This window comes from Chiloscyllium plagiosum, chromosome 11, assembly GCF_004010195.1.
Source record: "Chiloscyllium plagiosum isolate BGI_BamShark_2017 chromosome 11, ASM401019v2, whole genome shotgun sequence".
NCBI lineage: Eukaryota > Metazoa > Chordata > Chondrichthyes > Orectolobiformes > Hemiscylliidae > Chiloscyllium > Chiloscyllium plagiosum.
In genome coordinates this window covers 49,010,883-49,029,745 of record NC_057720.1, presented here as the reverse complement: position 1 = coordinate 49,029,745, position 18,863 = coordinate 49,010,883, and the positions used below count along the sequence as shown (strand labels likewise).

The following is an 18,863-nucleotide window of genomic DNA, read 5'->3' as shown; positions in this document are numbered from 1 at the left end:
ATTCTCTTTGTTACTTCTTCAAAAAACTCAATCAAGTTTGTGAGACATGATTTCCCATGCACAAAGCCATGTCGATTATCCCTAATGAGTCCTTGTTTTCCAAATACATGTACATCCTGTCCCTCAGGATTCCCTCCAACAACTTGCCCACCACTGACGTCAGGCTCATAGTCTATTGTTCCCTGGCTTGTCCTCACCACCCTTCTTAAACAGTGGCACCATGTTTGCCAACCTCCAGTCTTCCGGCACCTCACTTGTGACTATTGATTATACAAATATCTCAGCAAGAGGCCCAGCAATCACTTCCCTAGCTTCCCACAGAGTTCTTGGGTACACCTGATCAGGTCCTGGGGATTTAACCACCTTTATGCGTTTCAAGACATCCAGCACTTCCTCCACTGTAATATGGACATTCTGCAAGATGTCACCATCTATTTCCCTACAGTCTATATCTTCCATATCATTTTCCACAGTAAATATTGATGCAAAATACTCATTTAGTATTTTCTCCATTTTCTGCAGCTCTATACAAAGGCCGCTTTTCTGATCTTTGAGGGGCCTTATTCTCTCCCTAGTTATCCCTTTGTCCTTAATGTATTTGTAAAAACTCTTTGGATTCTCTTTAATTCTATTTGCCAAAGCTATCTCATGTCCCCTTTTTGACCTCCTGATTTCCTTCTTAAGTATACTCCTACTTCCTTTGTACTCTTCTAATGATTCACTCGATCTATCCTGTCTCTACCTTACATATGCTTCCTTCTTTTTCTTAACCAAACCCTCAATTTCTTTAGTCATCCAGCATTCCCTATACCTACCAGCCTTTCCTTTAGCCCTGACAAGAATATACTTTTTCTGGATTCTTGTTATCTCATTTCTGAAGGCTTCCCATTTTCCAATCGTCCCTTCACCTGCGAACATCTGCCCCCAATCAGCTTTTGAAAGTTTTTGCCTAATACCATCTAAATTGGCCTAATTACCGTCAATAGAAGTTTTCAAAATTATGAAGTATTTGATTGAATAAATAAAGACAAATGGATTCCATTGGCAAATGGGTTGACAATTAGATATCAGAGATTTAAAATTATTTGCAAAAGAGTTAGGGGGGATCTAAGAGAAATATTTTTGCACAGAGGGTTGTTAAAACCTGAAGCATGAAAACTTGAAAGAGGTGGAAGTAAATTCCAGCAGAATTTCTGAAAGCTGATTGGAAATGTATTGAAGAGGAGTAATTTGGAAGGTGTCTCAGTGTATTAAAAAGTTCTTTGAAAGAGACAGTACAAACATTGCAAACCTGAATAGCCTGTTTCTAAGCCATGAGAATCTATGATTTTACAATTGCAGACTTATCATCCTTACTCAAAAAGCCATTATGGATATTGATTCCCGTGGTGTGAATGCTTTATTTACTACTGCAGTAAGCATTTCCAGATCCTTGGTAGCATTATCATTATCCTCGAACCTACATTCAACCCAGTGGAATACAGCCGTGTTAGAAAATGGCTGGAAACTAAAGACCCAACTTTGTGAAGATCAGACATGTCTTCTAGGACTTTTCCCAGCAAATTCTTTCTGCCCTCCTGTCAAGTTTCAATACATTCATCAGTCTCTGGGCTCTGATAGCTGCGTTCTTGTAAACTAATATTGTCTCATTCATTGTGCACATAAATGCTTTCACACATATTTCCGTCAGTCAGTTGGTCCTGGATAACTATCAGTGATGCAAATTTTTTATTTTTTATTTTCAAAATCCAATTGTCTCTGCTACTTGTGATTCTGCCTGGGGAGGGAATACTACTTGGAACTTTATAAAGAGTCATAGAGTCATACACCTTGGAAACAGACCCTTTGGTCCAACTAGTCCATGCCAATCATGTTCCCAAACTAAACTAGTCCCACCTGCCTGCATTTAGGTGTATGATTCAGTGGTCCTTTATTTACACATTTGTATCTGATATGAAATGCTTCAATTGTTGTCACTATGAAACCTATTTCAAGGTCCAATCAGATTGAAAATGACTTACTTTCTTCTAATCTTTATTAAAAATAGTTTGGCATACATGTACAACATGAGATTGGAACACATGGAATACCCAAAGATCAGAAAGGAGGGATTCCTTATACCATGGCATCAGGTTATTACAAACATACAGGGAAATTAAGGTTAAACAAGGGAAATTTTGTTGAGGAATAAAGCTTGCAATTTACACTGGATTGACAAGTCCTTTATCTGTCTGTTCCTTCTTTCTATGTGATCACCTTCCCCAAAAGACACCCTTTGTTTCCCCAAGGGAGTCTCCTTGACCGCCCTGCACAGCACCACCCCTCTCCATTGCCATCTACCACTAAAAGTCCCATTACGCATAGTTGAAAGTAACCATGGCTGCCTATAAAATGGAGCCACAGAGATGGACAATACAGAATCAGACCCTTCAGTCTAACTCATCCATACTGACCCGATATCCTAAATTAATCTAGTCCTGTTTGCCAGCACTTGGCCCATATCCATCTCAACCCTTCCTATTCATATATCCATCCATATGCATTTTAAATGCTGTAATTGTACCAGTCTCCACCAATTCCTCTGGCAGTTCATTCCATATATCCACCACCCTTTGCTTGAAAGAATGTGCATTAGGTCCCTTTTAAATTTTTCCCCTCTCACCCTAAACCTATGCCCTTTTGTTCTGGACTCACCCAACCCAGAGAAAAGACCTTGTCTATTTACTCTATCCATGTATAAACCTCTATAATATCACCCCTCAGCCTCTGATACTCCAGGGAAAACAGTCCCAGCCTATTCATCCTCTCCCTTTAGCTGAAACCTTCCAACCATAGCAACATACTTGTAAATTGTTTCTATACCCTTTCAAGTTTCACAACATCCTTCCTATAGAAGAGAAACCAGAATTGCACACAATATTCCAAAAGTAGCCTCAACAATGTCCTGTACAGCCTCAACGTGACCTCCCAATTCCTACACTCAATGTTCTGACCAATAAAGGAAAGCATCCTAAACACCTTCTTCACCATCATATCTATCTGAGACTCAATTTTCAAGGAGCTATGAACCAGCACTCCAAGGTATCTTTGTTCATGATGAATGTCAATCTTCAATATGCATTTAGGAATCCAAAACCAAATTGGGTGTTTGAGTTAATGCTTAAACTGTACATTCCTGAAAATGAGTGGATCTATGACCTTGGCAATTCCAGGGTCCATCCACTATAAACACCTACTGTAAACCCTGAGAAACTGTCAGGTGTTGTGATATATCTCCACTTTCTTAGAGACTAATGAGTACTTGTGCAACAAGGAGTGCATCTCAGGTCTTCTTGTAATGGAACGTTTGGGAATTCTACAGCTTGCTGCAATGAAGAATGATATCCCAGCTTCTTACACTTCCTCCTATCCCCCACAAACACAACAGATTGAAATACCATTATTAATAATGTGAAAATAAAAGGTTAGTTGGCGTTCTTTCATTATACACTCAGCCTGCTCCATCAGGTGGGGCCCATTTCTGCTCTTTGGCTGGATTCAGTAGTTGTATTGCTTGCATGCAGAAATTCTTCTGTTTGGAGTCTTTACTTCTGTGCCTTTTGACACCACAGAACTTATACAAGACAGACAAACTTTCTGCTCCTTTCATGTCAACTGAATCTGCCATTTAAAGATGTAGCCAATTAATCTGGGCCATAACTACAGTCCTTTCATCAAGGATGTGCACAAGGAAGCAACACGAATACTTTTGCTCCTTTACACAGAAGCTAGCAAATGCTATAAGTCCTGCTTTAACAGATAAAAACAAAGAAAGAACTGTAGAATTAAAAATCACTCTGGAGAATCATTTTCCCTCAACTTGTGTAGGAGTTGTAAGGAATGATAACATCTACCTGGTTGTTGTTGCTGATTGATTGAATGTTTTCAGCTTTCGATGGGAGGTCTTTCTGGAGCAAGTCTGGTGCCTGATATTCTCTGGTTTGAGAGAAGTCAGGCAATTTTCCTTCTTCAATTCTTATTGGCACCATCCCATGGTACTAACAAAAACAATGTAGTGGAAATCATTTAAAATCAAAATCATCTGCATGCTGTTTCTCACAATGTACGTTTTAATCCCTCTGTTACATCTCTGTTGTAATTCTTTAATTGTTAAACATTATTGAATAAAATGTTGAAATGCAAATATGCATATTTTCAGAAAAACTTACTCTCCACACAATCTCCCCATTCTCTCTCTGAATTGATGAGGGAGGAATCTGCAAACAATTGCAAGTTAAATTACTCAGCTTTATAATCACAACAGGCAAAATGAATTATGAAAAAAAAATGTCAGATAAACAATAATGATTTTTCAATTTCCTACTGTTATGATGATTAGGAGATTATAATATCTTAATGCATATTTCATATAAAAAGAAATCAGTGAGAGGAACAATCAAGATTGTATTTCTAACACTTTAACTGGAAATTGTTATTTTTCCATACCACTCCGCTGCTTCCAAAAGCCTGAAGTTGTGTACTGGGTGTCACTGGAGAGACATCATCTCTGATCCGTGTTCCATAATAGTCCAAAAAATGGTCCATATGAGGAACATCGCCCCTTGGAGGGTGAGTATGACGATTCTTGTGCAGATCGGGGTCTGTGAATAATCTTTCTCTCTCATTGAATATTCCTTCTTTTTTATCAGTGGGTGAGTTGGCAGATGTCTTTGTGAGTTCACTTAAACCACTGTCCATGTGACCATTATAATCATCTCCTCTTGTTTTCAAATCAGTATGATCACATCTGCCTGTAGAGAGATAATTTTAGAAATTTGCCCACAGGCATTAGGTTTTGTGGAACAGATTTCTCTGTTCTTGTTGTTGAGATGACTGGATTGTCTGGGCAAGTAAGAATGAGACAATCAAGTGGAGAAAACTCCAGAATCGTGATTCACTGCCAAATTAAATTAATGGACAGAAATTTGGATGGGTTTGCACTCTTTCATAAGAAACAGGAGCAGAAGTATACCATTCAGTCCACTGAGTCTGCGCCATCATTCAATGAGATCACAGACCATAAGATACAGAAGCAGAATTAAACCATTTAGTCCACTCTGCCATTTGATCATGGCTGATATCTTTCTCAAATCCATTCTCCAGCCTTCTCCCCATAATCCCTGATACCATTTTTAATCAAGAACCTATCTTAGGCACAGTCAATGACTTGGCTTCTAAAGATTCACGACCTTCTGGCTGAAGAAATTCCTCCTCATGTCATTTCTAAAGGGTCGTCCCTTTTATCCCCATTCTCTGTCTACTGCTAGTCTGCGAATCCTCTATCTATGCTAGTACCTTGTCCCTAACACCATTGGCTCTTGTCTTATTTAGCAAACTCTTGCATGGCACCATGTCAAAGTTGTTTTGGAAATCCAAACAGATCATGTACACTGGCTCTCTTTTGTCTAACTTGCCCGTTACCTCCTCAAAGAGTTCTAACAGATTTGTCAGGCATGGTGTCCCTTTTGATGAAGCTGGTCTGACTAAGCCCTATTTTTCCATTTCCAAGAACTCCACAAACTCTTCCTTAATAATGTAGTATAAAGTCCTAATAACAATTGAGGTCAAGCTAACTGGCCTGCAGTTTCCTGTCTTCTGCCTCCTTCCCTCCTTAAATTGAGGTGTTACTTTAGGCATTTTCCAGTCCTCTGGGATCCTCACTGATTCCAGCAATTCTTGCAAGATAACCACCAAAGCGTCTACACTCTCTTCAGCTATCTCCTTCAGAACTCTATGGTGTCATCCATCTTGTATGGAAGTTTATCCACACCTTCAGACCTTTCAGCTTCCCCAGCACATTTTCCTTAGTGATTGCCAATACACTCACCTCTGTCCCCTGACTCTCTTGAAGTTCTGGTATGCTGCTGGTGTCTTCCATTATGAAGAATGATGCAAAGTGCCTGTCCAGTTCCTCCGCCATTTCATTGTTCCCTGATACTACTTCGCCAATTCAATCTCCAGTGGTCCAATATCCACTCTTGCCTTTTATATATCAGAAAAAATGTTCTTGCAATCTTCTAAGTTATGAGGTAGGTTACCCTCTTATGTCATCTTCTGCCTCCTTATTGTTATTTCAGTTGTCCTCTGGTTTTTAAAGACTTCCCAATCATTTGGCTTCCCACTAATCTTCAGCACATTATATGCTTTACTTTTTGGCTTTTGTACTGTCCTTGACTTTCTTTGTCAGCCATGGTTGCCTCATACTCCACTTAGTAAGTTTCTTTTTCCTTGGGATCAATTCCTGCTGTTTCTTCTGAATTACCCTTCCACAGAAACTCCTGCCATTGCTGTTCCACTGTCTTCCATGCCAAGCTCCTTGTCTAATCAACTCTGGCCAGGTCCGTTCTCATTTCTTTGTAGTTACCATTACTCAACTGATATGCCATTACACCTGATTCCATCTTCTCCCTCTCAAGCTGCAGGGTAAATTCTGTCATATTATGATCACTGCTCCCTAGGATTTCCTTCACCATAAGTTCCATGATCAAGTTTGCCTTAATACACATCACAAAATCCAGAACAGTCTGTTGCCTAGTGGGCTTCCCCACATGCTACTCATAGACAGTCCACAAATTCCTTTTCTTGGGATCCACTACTAACCTGATTTTCCCAGTCCACTTGCATATTGAAGTAGCCCATAATTATTATAATACTGTCTTTCACACATCTTTTCTATCTCCTGATTTATTTTCAGCCCCATATCTTGACTACTGCAATGAGGCTTGTACATGACTCCCATTGGAGTGGTTTTCCTTTGAGAGTCCTCAACTTTATACACACAGATTCCATGCCATCTGATTCTATGACATTTCTTGGTATCAATTTACTTTTACTTCTTACTGACAAGACAATCCCACCCCTTAGCCCATCTGCCTATCCTTTCAATAGAATGTGTATCCTTGGATGTTTTGTTCCCAGCCCTGATCCCTTTGCAGCCACATCTCTGTGATGCCCAGAACATCGTACCTGCCAATTCCATTTGCACTACAAGCTGAATTACCTTGTTCTATATACTGCGTGCATTTAGGTGCAATGCCTTTAAACCCCTCTCATAGTTGCCCCCTTAAGTGCTGTATCTGAAGTTAAATTTCTGACCTTTTCCATACGCTCTGTGCTATTACTTGTTCTGGAAACTTTAATAACCTCTGCTGAGCCCTCAGTCCCTTTAACAATTTCCATGGAACTGAACTCCCCCGCCTTCACCCCACCCCCCCAGCACTGATCTCTGTGGCACTCTTATAATTACAGCTTGCCCCTCTTATCCCAATACACCGTCTTCTTTTAGTTAGCTGATCTTCTGTCCATAGTAAATATTCTACTGCCAACACCATGGGCTCTTATTGTAAAAATTAGCCGAATACATGGTACCTTATTGTATGTCTTTTGAATTTCTACATATAGTAAACCCATTGCTTTTCTTGTATATATCCTGCTTGTTGCATCCTAAAAAAGTCTAGTAAATTTGTCAGGCATGACTTCCCTTTCATGAAGCTATGCTGACTCTGCTTGATTATATTATGTGTTTCTAAAAGGTCTGCTATTAAATGCTTCATAATGGATTCTAACATTTTCCCAATTACACATGTTAAACTATCTGCCTATGATTACCCATGTTTTGTCTTCTTCCTTTTCTAAATAAATTTATTACCTGGGCAGTTTCCGAATCCCTGTTCAACCCATCAAGTCTGTATGACGAAAAATGCACCACTAGCTACATTAGTCCTGCCTTCCTGCACTTTGCCTATAGCCTTGAATGCTATGACACTTTAAGTTATCATCCAAGTACTTTTTAAAGGTAAGATTTCTTGCCTCAGCTACCCTCCCATGCAAAGCATTCCAGACCCCCACCACACTCTGGATGAAACAGTTTTTCCTTAATCCTATCTAAACCTCCTCCCTTTTTAGCTTAAAATTATACCCAATGGTTACTGACCCTTCAACTAAGGGGAACAGTTACTTCCTATTCACCCTTTTCACACCCCTCACAACCTCAAACACTTCCACCAGGCCCCCCCGATCTCAACTTTCTCTGATACAAAGAAAACAAGCTGAGTTTATACAGCCTCTCTTCATACTTAAAATGTTTTCAGGGAAAATCCCAGTGTGTCCCCTTTGCACTCCCCCCACTGCAATGATGTCCTCCAGTAATGTAATGACCAGTACTGCACACAATTCTACAGCTGTTGTAGGCACGTTTCCTATATGCTTTTTTAATTATTCACTTAACCTAACAAGCCACCTTTGGGATCTGTGGACAAGCACCCCAAGATCTCTCTGTTACTCTGAGCTTCTTTGCCACCTGCCATTTATTGAGTACTCCCTTGTCGTTGCATTTCCTCTAAAGTGCATCAGCTTATATTTATCAGGGTTAAATTCCACCTGCTACTTATTTGTCCATCTGACCAGTCCATTTATACCCTTCTGTAACCTAACACCTTCCTCTTCACTATCAACAACCTGGCAATCTTACTTATCAATCTCCCCATGTTCTCATTCTAACATTTTCCCAATAACATATGTTAAACTATCTGCCTATGATTACCCATGTTTTGTCTTCTTCCTTTTCTAAATAAATTTATTACCTGGGCAGTTTCCGAATCCCTGTTCAACCCATCAAGTCTGTATGACGAAAAATGCACCACTAGCTACATTAGTATTACAAACAATAAGGGACCCACCAATGAACCCTGTGATACACCACTACACACTAGGCTCCAGTAACACAAACAGCTTTCCAATATCCCTTTCTGCCTCCTTTCTTGGATTCCTGAAAGATTACCACCAGTGTATCCATTATCTCTGTTGCTGCTTCCTTTAATAGCCCAGGAACTATCCTGTCATGTCCATGTAACTTATTGGTTTTTAACCCCATTGCCTTCTCCTGGCCCAATTTTCCAATATTTACTGCATCTCAATGATCCAATAATCCTTGGCTCTGGAATAAGATATTCTGTCCTTGGAGGTTCATAAAGATTTCTGCAAAATTCATTGAGGTTGCCTCTTCTCCACCATACAACCCAGTTTTCAATCAATGAAAACTGCTGAATAAAGCAACAAACAAATCTGGATAAACTGAGAGAGGGAAATGTTCCAGGAGATTTTGATGTCACCAGTTGCAGCAGGCAGTAAAGAAAGCAAACCATATGTTGGCCTTCATAGCGAGAGGATTTGAGTTACAGGTATAATGTCTTGCTGAAATTATACAGGGCATCTTCACGCAGAGAGCGCTGAGCTGTGGAATTCACTGCCACAGAAAGTGATTGAGGCCAAAACATTACGTGCTTTCAAGAAAGAGGTGGATATAGGTTTTGTGGCTAAAGGATTCAAAGGGAGGAAGGGTGGGATTTGAATATTGTTCTTGATGCTCAGCCATGACCATATTGCATGGGGGAGCAGATCTGAGGGGTTGGATAGCCTGCTCCTGCTCTTATCTTATAGGTTTCTACATTGATACAAAGAGAGAAGAGCTTCTTTGGTGCTGTTGGAGTCCCATGGCTTAAAATGTCATTAGGGATTTGATTTGAAAGTAGAAGAGATGGAAAATTTGCTTGATTTGAAAAATCTGATCAGAAAAGAATGCTTCCTTATCTGATCACGAGGAAGCAGGTTCACCAGAAAGTCATAAGCCACTTACAAATTGTGATTCCCCAACTTGCTGTGGGTACCCTACTCAGAGGCAAAAGTGAGGACTGCAGATGTTGGAAACCAGAGCTTAGATTAGCGTGGTGCTGTAAAAGCACAGCAGGTCAGGCAGCATCCGAGGAGCAGGAAAATCAACATTTCGGGCAAAAGCCATTCATCAGGAATGGAGGCAGGGAGCTTCCAGGGTGGAGATATAAGTGGGGGTGGTGTGGCTGGGGAGAAGGTAGCAAAGAGTAGAATAGGTGAATAGGGGTGGGATGGAGGTGATAGGTCAGAGAGAACTCTTTGCTACCTGCCCCCACCCTCCTCACTGACCTATCATCTCTATCCCCACCCCCATTCACCTATTGCACTCTTTGCTACCTTCTCTACAGCGCTCCCCACACCCCGCCCCACACTTATCTCTCCACCTGGGAGGCTCCCTGCCTCCATTCCTGATGAAGGGCTTTTGCCCGAAACATCGATTTTTCTGCTCCTCAGATGCTGTCTACCCTACCCAGAGGTCAACCTGATTGACAGGCTTAACCTCTATTCCAGAGATCAGCAAGTTATGAAGGCTCTGTTTCAGCAAGCAAGTCTGTACATGAGACTGGGGAAAGCTGGGGCAGTTGACCAGGGTGGAAGGGGAAAAGGTGTGGTAGAAGATGGGCATTGATCTGAAGAAGTTTGAACAAGAATGCGGGTGGTGGAGAAGAAGGATTCATTAGGCTAGTGTGGAGTTACCAACAGCAGGGGGTCAACTGGGGATAGGCAACAGGGATTTTATCAGGTGGGATCTCCAGGGATTCAATCAAAGTGGTATTGATAAAGGAGCAGAAGAGATTAAATTGGAGGATGCGAAAGGAAAAGTAAAAGATTAATCAGGTGACCCTCAAGCTCGTTGAGGGAAGGGAGTGGCAGATCCAAAGCAGAAGCTTAAGGCCTTGTAGTTGGGTCAATGGCAAAGAGAGGTGATGGGTTGGAGACTTGAGGCCTCCGGGAGATAGAATGTTGAATGCCTCAAGGTAGAAGACCTCAGGACTTGTTATAACTTGGGTGATTGGGGGAGGGTGTAGTACTGCAAAATAAATGAGGCTATCTGGAGAGAGGAATCAAAGTTCAAAGGCAGGAATGAGATTGGGCTGAGAGAGTTGCAAAATACTGTTTGATGAGAAGAGTGCTGTATAATTTCAAATTGCTGTTGTTTAAACTAAATGTATTTCATGCTTGTTGCATGAGCCTTGGTATTTATAACTGATACCTCCACGCAAATCCACAATTTCCACCAAAGAGACATCCTTCTGCCCAAGGATGGCATTCGTTGGTGTCTTCAGCTGCACCTTCAATTTTTCATTATTCTCTTCAAGTCCATCATCACGTATAAAAATATTCCACACCTTTATGGAAATACCTATGTTCAAAGATTACACTTTAATTATAGGTGATCATATCCATTAACTTTCTTCTCTACAACATATGCAAACTGTTTTCACATTGCTTAGAGGACAAGACAAACCATTCATTTCTTTTCTCTTTGTTCTCTGGGTGTCACCAATATTTAGACATGAGGTTTTGTGAAAATTTCACTGTTAATAAAAGTATTGGGAACCTTGAATTCACAATTGCAGATATGGTTCCAATCAAGAACGTTGTGTACTTATTGTTACTTTTAGATTGTTTTCTATAACACTTGTCCTTTTCTAATTCTATCTGATCATTTGGCAACTCTTTTGAAATATGGTGAAAATTGCATTAGCAAATTTCAAAACTTAGATCATGGATGAAATATTTTTTTTCCAATGCAATAAACTAAAAATGGTTGCAGCCATCAGATGACTACAGGTTGAGTCAACTCATGAAGCCATCAATAAATAACATCCAGTGTTAACCAAAATTAACCTCTTTATCAAAAGGCATTGAAACGCGGGTTTGACTTACGTTTTTATTGATAATTTTCATATTTTGAGATGAAAGACTTGGAGAGGAAGAAACAGGAAAGATAGCCTGATAGGACTGTCTGCTGCTCACCACCAAGGCTGTAATGGAGCTCAAATTCCCTGAGTCACAAGTGAATGACTGACAGTGGCTAAGCTGTATGTGAACTGTACCCTTGACAGACAGCTCTCCCATCCTCACGTACATTGAGATATTATTTCCCACCCAGTGAGGTCCGTACTGACAAGCATTGTCTGTGTGTTTGTGCTAAAGAGCATGGTCAGTAAGCATCTGGCTGGAGCACCACTGTAATAACAAGCTTTTCACAGCATGGTAAGGAATGGATGTTGTGAGCATGTAGCTAGGTGCAAAGTGAGTGATCGATGAGAGAGAAAGTGAGTCACCCTGAGGACCCTCATTCCTGATGAAGGGCTTATGCCCAAAACTTTAATTTTCCTGCTCCTCAGATGCTGCCTGACTTGCTGTCCTTTTCCAGCACAACACTCTCCACCCTGAGATGCAGCCTCTTCAAATTTAGGAGCTGGCTGCCTGCCAGGTGTGTAAAATGCCCTCTTGAAGTCTTTCAATGTTAGTGCCCTGCAATGTGAGTCTGTGCTTCCTGAACGATGTGATGCTGTGGCCAATGAGTGGAGTTGGCATATATCAGATACCAATGAATGAGTGATGCATGCAGTTGATGCTCATTGATCATTAAATACTAGTTGGTCATGTGCAATATGGAGGTTGTACAGAGCAAGCAGCAAGTTGAATTTGCCAGGTAACTGCTCTAGTTTCCACGTTGAGATTCCTTGATCTCTAGCTGATTTGACAAGATTGATAAGATAGACAGCTGAGTATTAATAAGGTGATCTGGACCATCAATGAGGCATTTAAAAAGCAATAATTCCCCACTATTGGCAACTCACTACTACCTGGCAAGAATCTTGCCATGTGGTTTATGAAAAACATTGTGAAGGGCCTTGTCAGACTTGTCATCTGATTCTTCCACAAATCTCACCATAGCCCACATCCTTTAGAGCCCTATAAAATTCTGCCATTATGTCTTTTTTTCCATAGGATCATTGTAGTTATTCCTGTACTTCCATTTAAATAAATTGGTTTGTTGTTTTGCAGTTCCACTCAGCTACAATGAATGCTTTTCAGTCCAACTTTAAAAAAAAGATGAGGTTAGTTTGTATGATACTACAGTAGTTAAGGTTTCTGGACACATCAGCTACAATATTGGATCATCTACTGTCCATTTTTCAGGACATAAATTGACGCTGGAGAGGTGACTGTGACATATGCCTCATATTCCCTTATTTCGCCAAGGGAGAACCCTGTAAATCAAATGGATCAAGTAGCCTAGGTCATCCAGGCTGCACACATGAAACAATCTCCAGTTCTGTTTCCTATTTCGGACCCTTTTCTGTATTGAATCATGTCTGATTATGGGTTGTGCACATTGGGCTGGGAGCAATCAAATCATTGGTCCTTAAAGAGATTGTTGGAATCTGCCACAAAAAAAGCAATGCTTAACAAAAACTTTCCTAACTCTGGATCCAGAAGGAACAGGTAAATTATCAAGTTCTGAGTGATTGGGAAGCCTTTGAAATGTGATGTGTTAGATGTCACAATTACATTCAGAAAAGATAGAGCAATCCATATTTTCCCGCGTGTCATTTCCATATAACCTTGAACTGGGAGAAGAAATACCAGCTCAGGCTTCAACCCTTACTTTTTGTTCAATGCTCTCTACTGGAAAAGTTAAAGTGTAATTTCAAGAGGGTTAAGTATTGGACACAAATGGATTGATGGCCAGTACTGTTAAGCTCACTGTCTTGATTGTTTGTCTCTCATGGAAGTCAAACGTTTGGGTAAAAGCATTAGAGGAAATATTAAAAATCCAGATTTTAAGATTCTCATTTTTGTATCAACTGTAGAACTCTTTATACCCAAGGCAACAAGCAATGTTATGGTCATATTTCAACAGTACTCAGTCTTATAATAATGTAACTTACCAGGATCAAACTGAATTAAACTCGCTGAGCTATGTGTAAAGTCTCTGCCAACTGTAGCTGATAACCCCTGAACCTGCAGAAGACAAGATGCACTGAGATAATGCATAATTCACTTTTATCTTGCAGCAGTCTGTCAAAACAAAATACTGTTTGGGACAAAAAACATGGAAAGAAGTGAACAATAAATTTTAAATTGATGGACCAAAGAGAGATTTAGTGCTGTAAAATTAAATATTTTTAAATGAAAGTGTTCAGGCAGAAAAAAGGTATGCAAGAGGCAAATTGGATTCTGAGTTTTATGTACATTAAAATTGAATATCAAAATAATGAAATTTATGTTCAATTTGCAAATTGGCTTGGCTATAGTTATATTGCAGACAGTTCACCACACTATCATAAAACAATGACGAAGAAATTATGCAGCATCTGTATTTTATCAATGGTACTGCAACATGTATATTGATAAATTCATTACTTTCAAAATGCAGTTATAGTTGCAAGCACGCAAACACAGCAACCAAAAAAAATCACAGAATCCCTACGGTGCGGAAACAGGTCCTTCGACCTAACAAGTCCACATCGATCCTCCAAAGAGGAACCTGCCCAGACGCACTCCCCCTACCTTATGTTTACCCTGACTAATGCACCTACACATTCCTGAACACAATGGGCAATTTAGCACAGCCAATTCACCTAACCTGCACATCTTTGGACTGTGGGAGGAAACCAGAACACCCGTAGAAACCCACACAAACAAGGGGAGAATGTGCAAACTCCACACACGGTTGCCTGAGACTGTGAGGCAGCAGTGCTGAACAACGAGCCACTGTGCCACCCCAAACCTTTGTGTCCCTAACAATTCAATTGCCTTATAAATAATATTTCCAATTCAAATACTGCTATGCTGTGGGCATATGCTCATTCAAAACTGCCTCAAGATAGCCAGACTCATTTTGTATTGGTTCTGTCCGGTTAACAAAGCAACAGTTTATGAATTTGAGGTTTGATAAGATTGATACATTCTCTGCAAGCCATAGAACAGGATGAAGAAGGGAACACAGACTTTGGTTGGAGAGTTGCACCCCAAAACAAATCAGGGGGTTAAGAATCATTGGAGTGGACCTTACAGATGGTATTCAGTTCAGAATTCTGAAAACTGGGATCATTTTCATCTGATGGTCACTTAACACTATGACTTGGACAACAGGGTGAAGCAAGTCTACTGGAAGCTGAGAATGATGTTAAATCAGTTCTTTCAAATAGTGAGCGGTGAGGCTTAATGGATGTGAGGTTTTGGTCATATTTAAAAAAATGAAGGGAGGGATGTCTTTTCTGTACTTAACGTAACAGTTGGTGCAAGTAGTGTTTAGTTAATGTTGCTGTTAGTTGGTTTGTAACTGTAGAAATTTTAAAATGTCATTAGCCACCAAGAATTTAAATCTCTTGTTTAAAATAATCAGTCTATATGGGAATTGTAATGCACATTTCTTCAATTGCTATATTCAGAAATTAGGTGTTATATCTTTTTTGACATAATTTCCAAGCAGACAGCGCAGTGATCAACTAAAAGCTGTGATGTTACTCTGTCATTAGATCTTACACAAGTAATGGCTGATTTTATAAACATGTTTTCTGTCCTATTCTGTGCTTACAATTTCTGGGAATAGGGTCAATGGTTAATGTATGTAACAGGATTGTATTTTACAGTTAGTGCAGTGATGTCCCATCATGGAGGTTAAATAAGCTACTTTGGGGCGTAAGCTCTTTCAGTTGTTACTGATAAACTCATCGCACAAGAATGACTATAGGTGATTTCAAACACATCACAAATAGAGATACTCTACCGTTATACCAACGTAAGAGGGATCAGCACTGTATCCTTTCCTGGTAACCTTTATGGAGAGAGTTCCGATGTTCTCACAGACTGTATAGCAACTTGCAAACATTTCAATCCTGGACCATTTCAGTTCCATTCTACACAAAAAATTCAATTTAGCTTTTAAACAGAAGTATTGACTATATGACTAATCCTTAACTGTTGCTTATGAGTTAGAACAGCCATGTACATCCCATAAAGACATCTCAATTTATATCACCCAACATAGAAATACTTAAAACTACCATATTTTTGATAGAGTCTCTGTTATTCATCCAAGTTTATACATCAACTTCAGCTTTTCTGTGTCAGTCTGCTGTTCTCTGGAAGCGGTTTCTCAGTTGCAATTGTGTGCTTGCTCTACACTGAGATCACCTTGCATTAAGCAGCACTGCCAGTGGTTGCAAAAATCACTCAGCCTTTACATTGAATGAATTGTGCTTCTTTTGGCCCACGCTACCATGCACTCCACTGGGGACCAACTTCCACCATTTACATCAAAAGGAGAAAGGACAAGGCTGGGATTCCCACCCCTTGGCCAATTGAAGTGGCAATTTAAGGACCACTTAAGGGCCACATCAGACTGCTACTGGTATTAAGCATTAGCTCGGCAACTCATGTTAATAGGATAAGTATACCACAAGGTGTACTTCCTGTGGGCTCCAAGAGAAAAGCATGTTCACCTATTAATGCATCCTGTGCTACATGAAAGGCCCATTATTGAGAAGGGACCCTCATCACACTTAAATACCTCATAACAATTTCCCCCGCCACCTTTCTTGGGCCTGTCTGACTGGCTGAGATGAAGTTATCTTAACTAGCTATTTTTAGGTTCTCCATTTCTAGGTGCAACTCTGGGCCTCATGCTCCAAGTGTGAAATGAAGTTTGAAGAACCTTTGGCCCTCTGATCAATTACGCTCTTGTGGAAGAGGACTCTATACCTTCAAAGGCCCAGGAACTCTGACAGCAGCTGTCACATTGCACTTAATCCTGTCAGGTTCCCGGCTGGGATACCATCAACTTTCTGACAGTGAATAAGGACACCCCACAACTATTAAGTTCAGCCCCTACATTGCAGATTTAGGAAAACATCTTATATTTGAGCTTGCCTCCTACCTCCATCCCAATTTCATTTATTTTCTTTCTGATTCTCAAAAGTCTCACTGCTACAGACTCTGTTCTTTATACTGTGCTACTGAGCTAACCTGTGGAGAGAGTCTCATTAATTAGAGGAGCTCTACCCTTCACCATAAAACAGCACAAAGTTCACTTTATCACCTATGAAATATGGAACTAGTTTGTCTTGTTGTTTACTGTCTTAAGTTTGTTTCATGCCTGCATGTTGGATTGCCTTTCAATGCATTTTTATTAATCATTCCTTCCCCATCCCTGGCTGCCAGTGCGTAAAATGCCTTTTATCACTAGAAGAAATTTTGCCACATCCCGTTAATTTTCAGCTACATGGTGATTTTCTGGCCCCTACCCTCCACCAATTAGGCAAGCTTCATGCACAAAGCAGTAATGGGAGCTGTGAATAATAATGTACATGTAATGCATTAATTTTGGAATATGGTGCACTCACTTGCTAATGAGGATTTCTGCCAGCAATAACAGGTTTAATCAGTGTGACGCACATCTGGAGCACTACAACACTCAGGCATTGATTTTCATCATACAGTAATTTTGAAGTGTTCACAAAACACACAGACGGTACATAAGGACTCAACGAGACTCAGTAAATTGATGTTTCATAACACTTCAATACAGCTGGTGTGAGCAGAGCATAGGCAGCAATATGCAGGCTATGGTTTCCTTTCTAATACAAAACTTGAGGAAAGGACTCTTGTTGCTCCTCAATAATGTGATGTGTAAAAGCATTGCCAAATGTATAGCAGGAATGCCCAAAGTTGATTCCTGATTTGTACTGAGCTGAGGAGATTTTAGCTGGAGAGAAGAGGCAGAACATTTTGGGATGGGACTTTGCACCTAATGGGGACTAGGTTACCATTGACTTTTTTTACTACTCTGTGCACTTCATAGAAGACATTGAATATAGGACTATTTGACTTGGTATTTAAAGTGAGCCATATGTTTGAAGGTTTGTGTAATACCGTTATCTTATTTGTAAAGAGTCAGGAGCTAAGAATGATGTGAATGTGCCAGGGTGCTAAATATCCTGCTGTACTGCAGTCAAGTGCTGAACAACATTATATTAGTCCACAAGTCAGATGACAGACTGTAAGAACTAAAATACTAGACATCCAGCAAATTTGAGTCCCAAAGTGTGACTATTCTAAACTCTTGGGAACTGGAATACATAACATGATGGCCTCAGAATGGCTAGTGAGTCAGATCGAAACATGCTTAATGGATTTAATGTTGAATTAGATTGAGAGAAAAAAAACAACAACCTGACTTATTGTCAAAGAACGAAAATGTGAACAAATGTTGCAAAAATGAATTATCTGTTCTTTTATTCAAGAACAACTCTTGCCTATATGAATTGGGAAATTAATCATGTTATAAAAGTATCTGAGAAGTTTCAACAAAAGCATGGACTGGCATTTGATACCACTCTGCTACATTCAATTGTAAATGGTGATAAAAACCAAGGCAGAGGTGATGGAGGCTCCACAATTATTCCCATGTTTAGTGAGGGAAGAGGTCAACAATCAGTTTTAAATAAAAGGTTGTGTTTATTCTCAGCTGGAAGTGCTGAGTGGAAAATCCATCACTGCCCCCTCTTGAAGTGCCAGCATTTAGTGCACAAAGCAGGAGCCCATAGTAAAGAAGATATCATACTGATTGGCTAGCTGGCAGAGAATAGAGAGTATGCATAAATGAGTTTTTTTAGATAGTCAGGAGTCAACAAGTGGAGTCCCACAGAGGGTCTATGTTGGGTTCTTCACTTTTTACATTTTATATGAATGACTTGGATAAAGGGACTGCAGATGATTGCTGATCACTTAAAGATAATCAGGAAAGTATTTTGCATAGATGAGACAACCTATCTGTATCCTTGTTAAGTGACAAAAATTTGGTGGATGGCATGTAATGATGGAGAAAGTGAGGACTGCAGATGCTGGAGATCAGAACTGAAAATGTGTTGCTGGAAAGGCGCAGCAGGTCAGGCAGCATCCAAGGAGCAGGAGAATCGATGTTTCGGGCATGAGCCCTTCTTCAGGAATGAGGAAAGTGTGTCCAGCAGGCTAAGATAAAAGGTAGGGAGGAGGGACTTGGGGGAGGGGCGTTGGAAATGTGATAGGTAGAAGGGTGCTCCCACGAGGAGGTTGAACACTTTACCAACACCTTCCACCCCGACCTCAAATTCATCTGGACCGTCTCAGACTCCTCCCTCCCCTTCCTAGAC

At 40.2% G+C, this 18,863-nt stretch overlaps 1 protein-coding gene across 4 annotated transcripts in view; it reads right to left on the bottom strand.

Moving 5' to 3' along the window:
• Nucleotides 1-18,863, bottom strand: part of frem1b (Fras1 related extracellular matrix 1b) — a 188,441-nt gene that overhangs the window by 10,386 nt on the left and 159,192 nt on the right. For 3 of the 4 annotated variants that reach the window (XM_043699276.1, XM_043699278.1, XM_043699277.1), the window contains exons 28-33: nucleotides 15,461-15,590; nucleotides 13,617-13,689; nucleotides 10,922-11,071; nucleotides 4,486-4,790; nucleotides 4,209-4,256; nucleotides 3,894-4,037 (exon numbers count right to left, since the gene is read on the bottom strand). In XM_043699276.1, the coding sequence (XP_043555211.1) occupies nucleotides 3,894-4,037; nucleotides 4,209-4,256; nucleotides 4,486-4,790; nucleotides 10,922-11,071; nucleotides 13,617-13,689; nucleotides 15,461-15,590 (850 nt within the window). Of the gene's footprint in view, nucleotides 1-3,893; nucleotides 4,038-4,208; nucleotides 4,257-4,485; nucleotides 4,791-10,921; nucleotides 11,072-13,616; nucleotides 13,690-15,460; nucleotides 15,591-18,863 lie in introns of those variants that run through there. The other variant, XR_006312980.1, reaches the window with a different exon arrangement.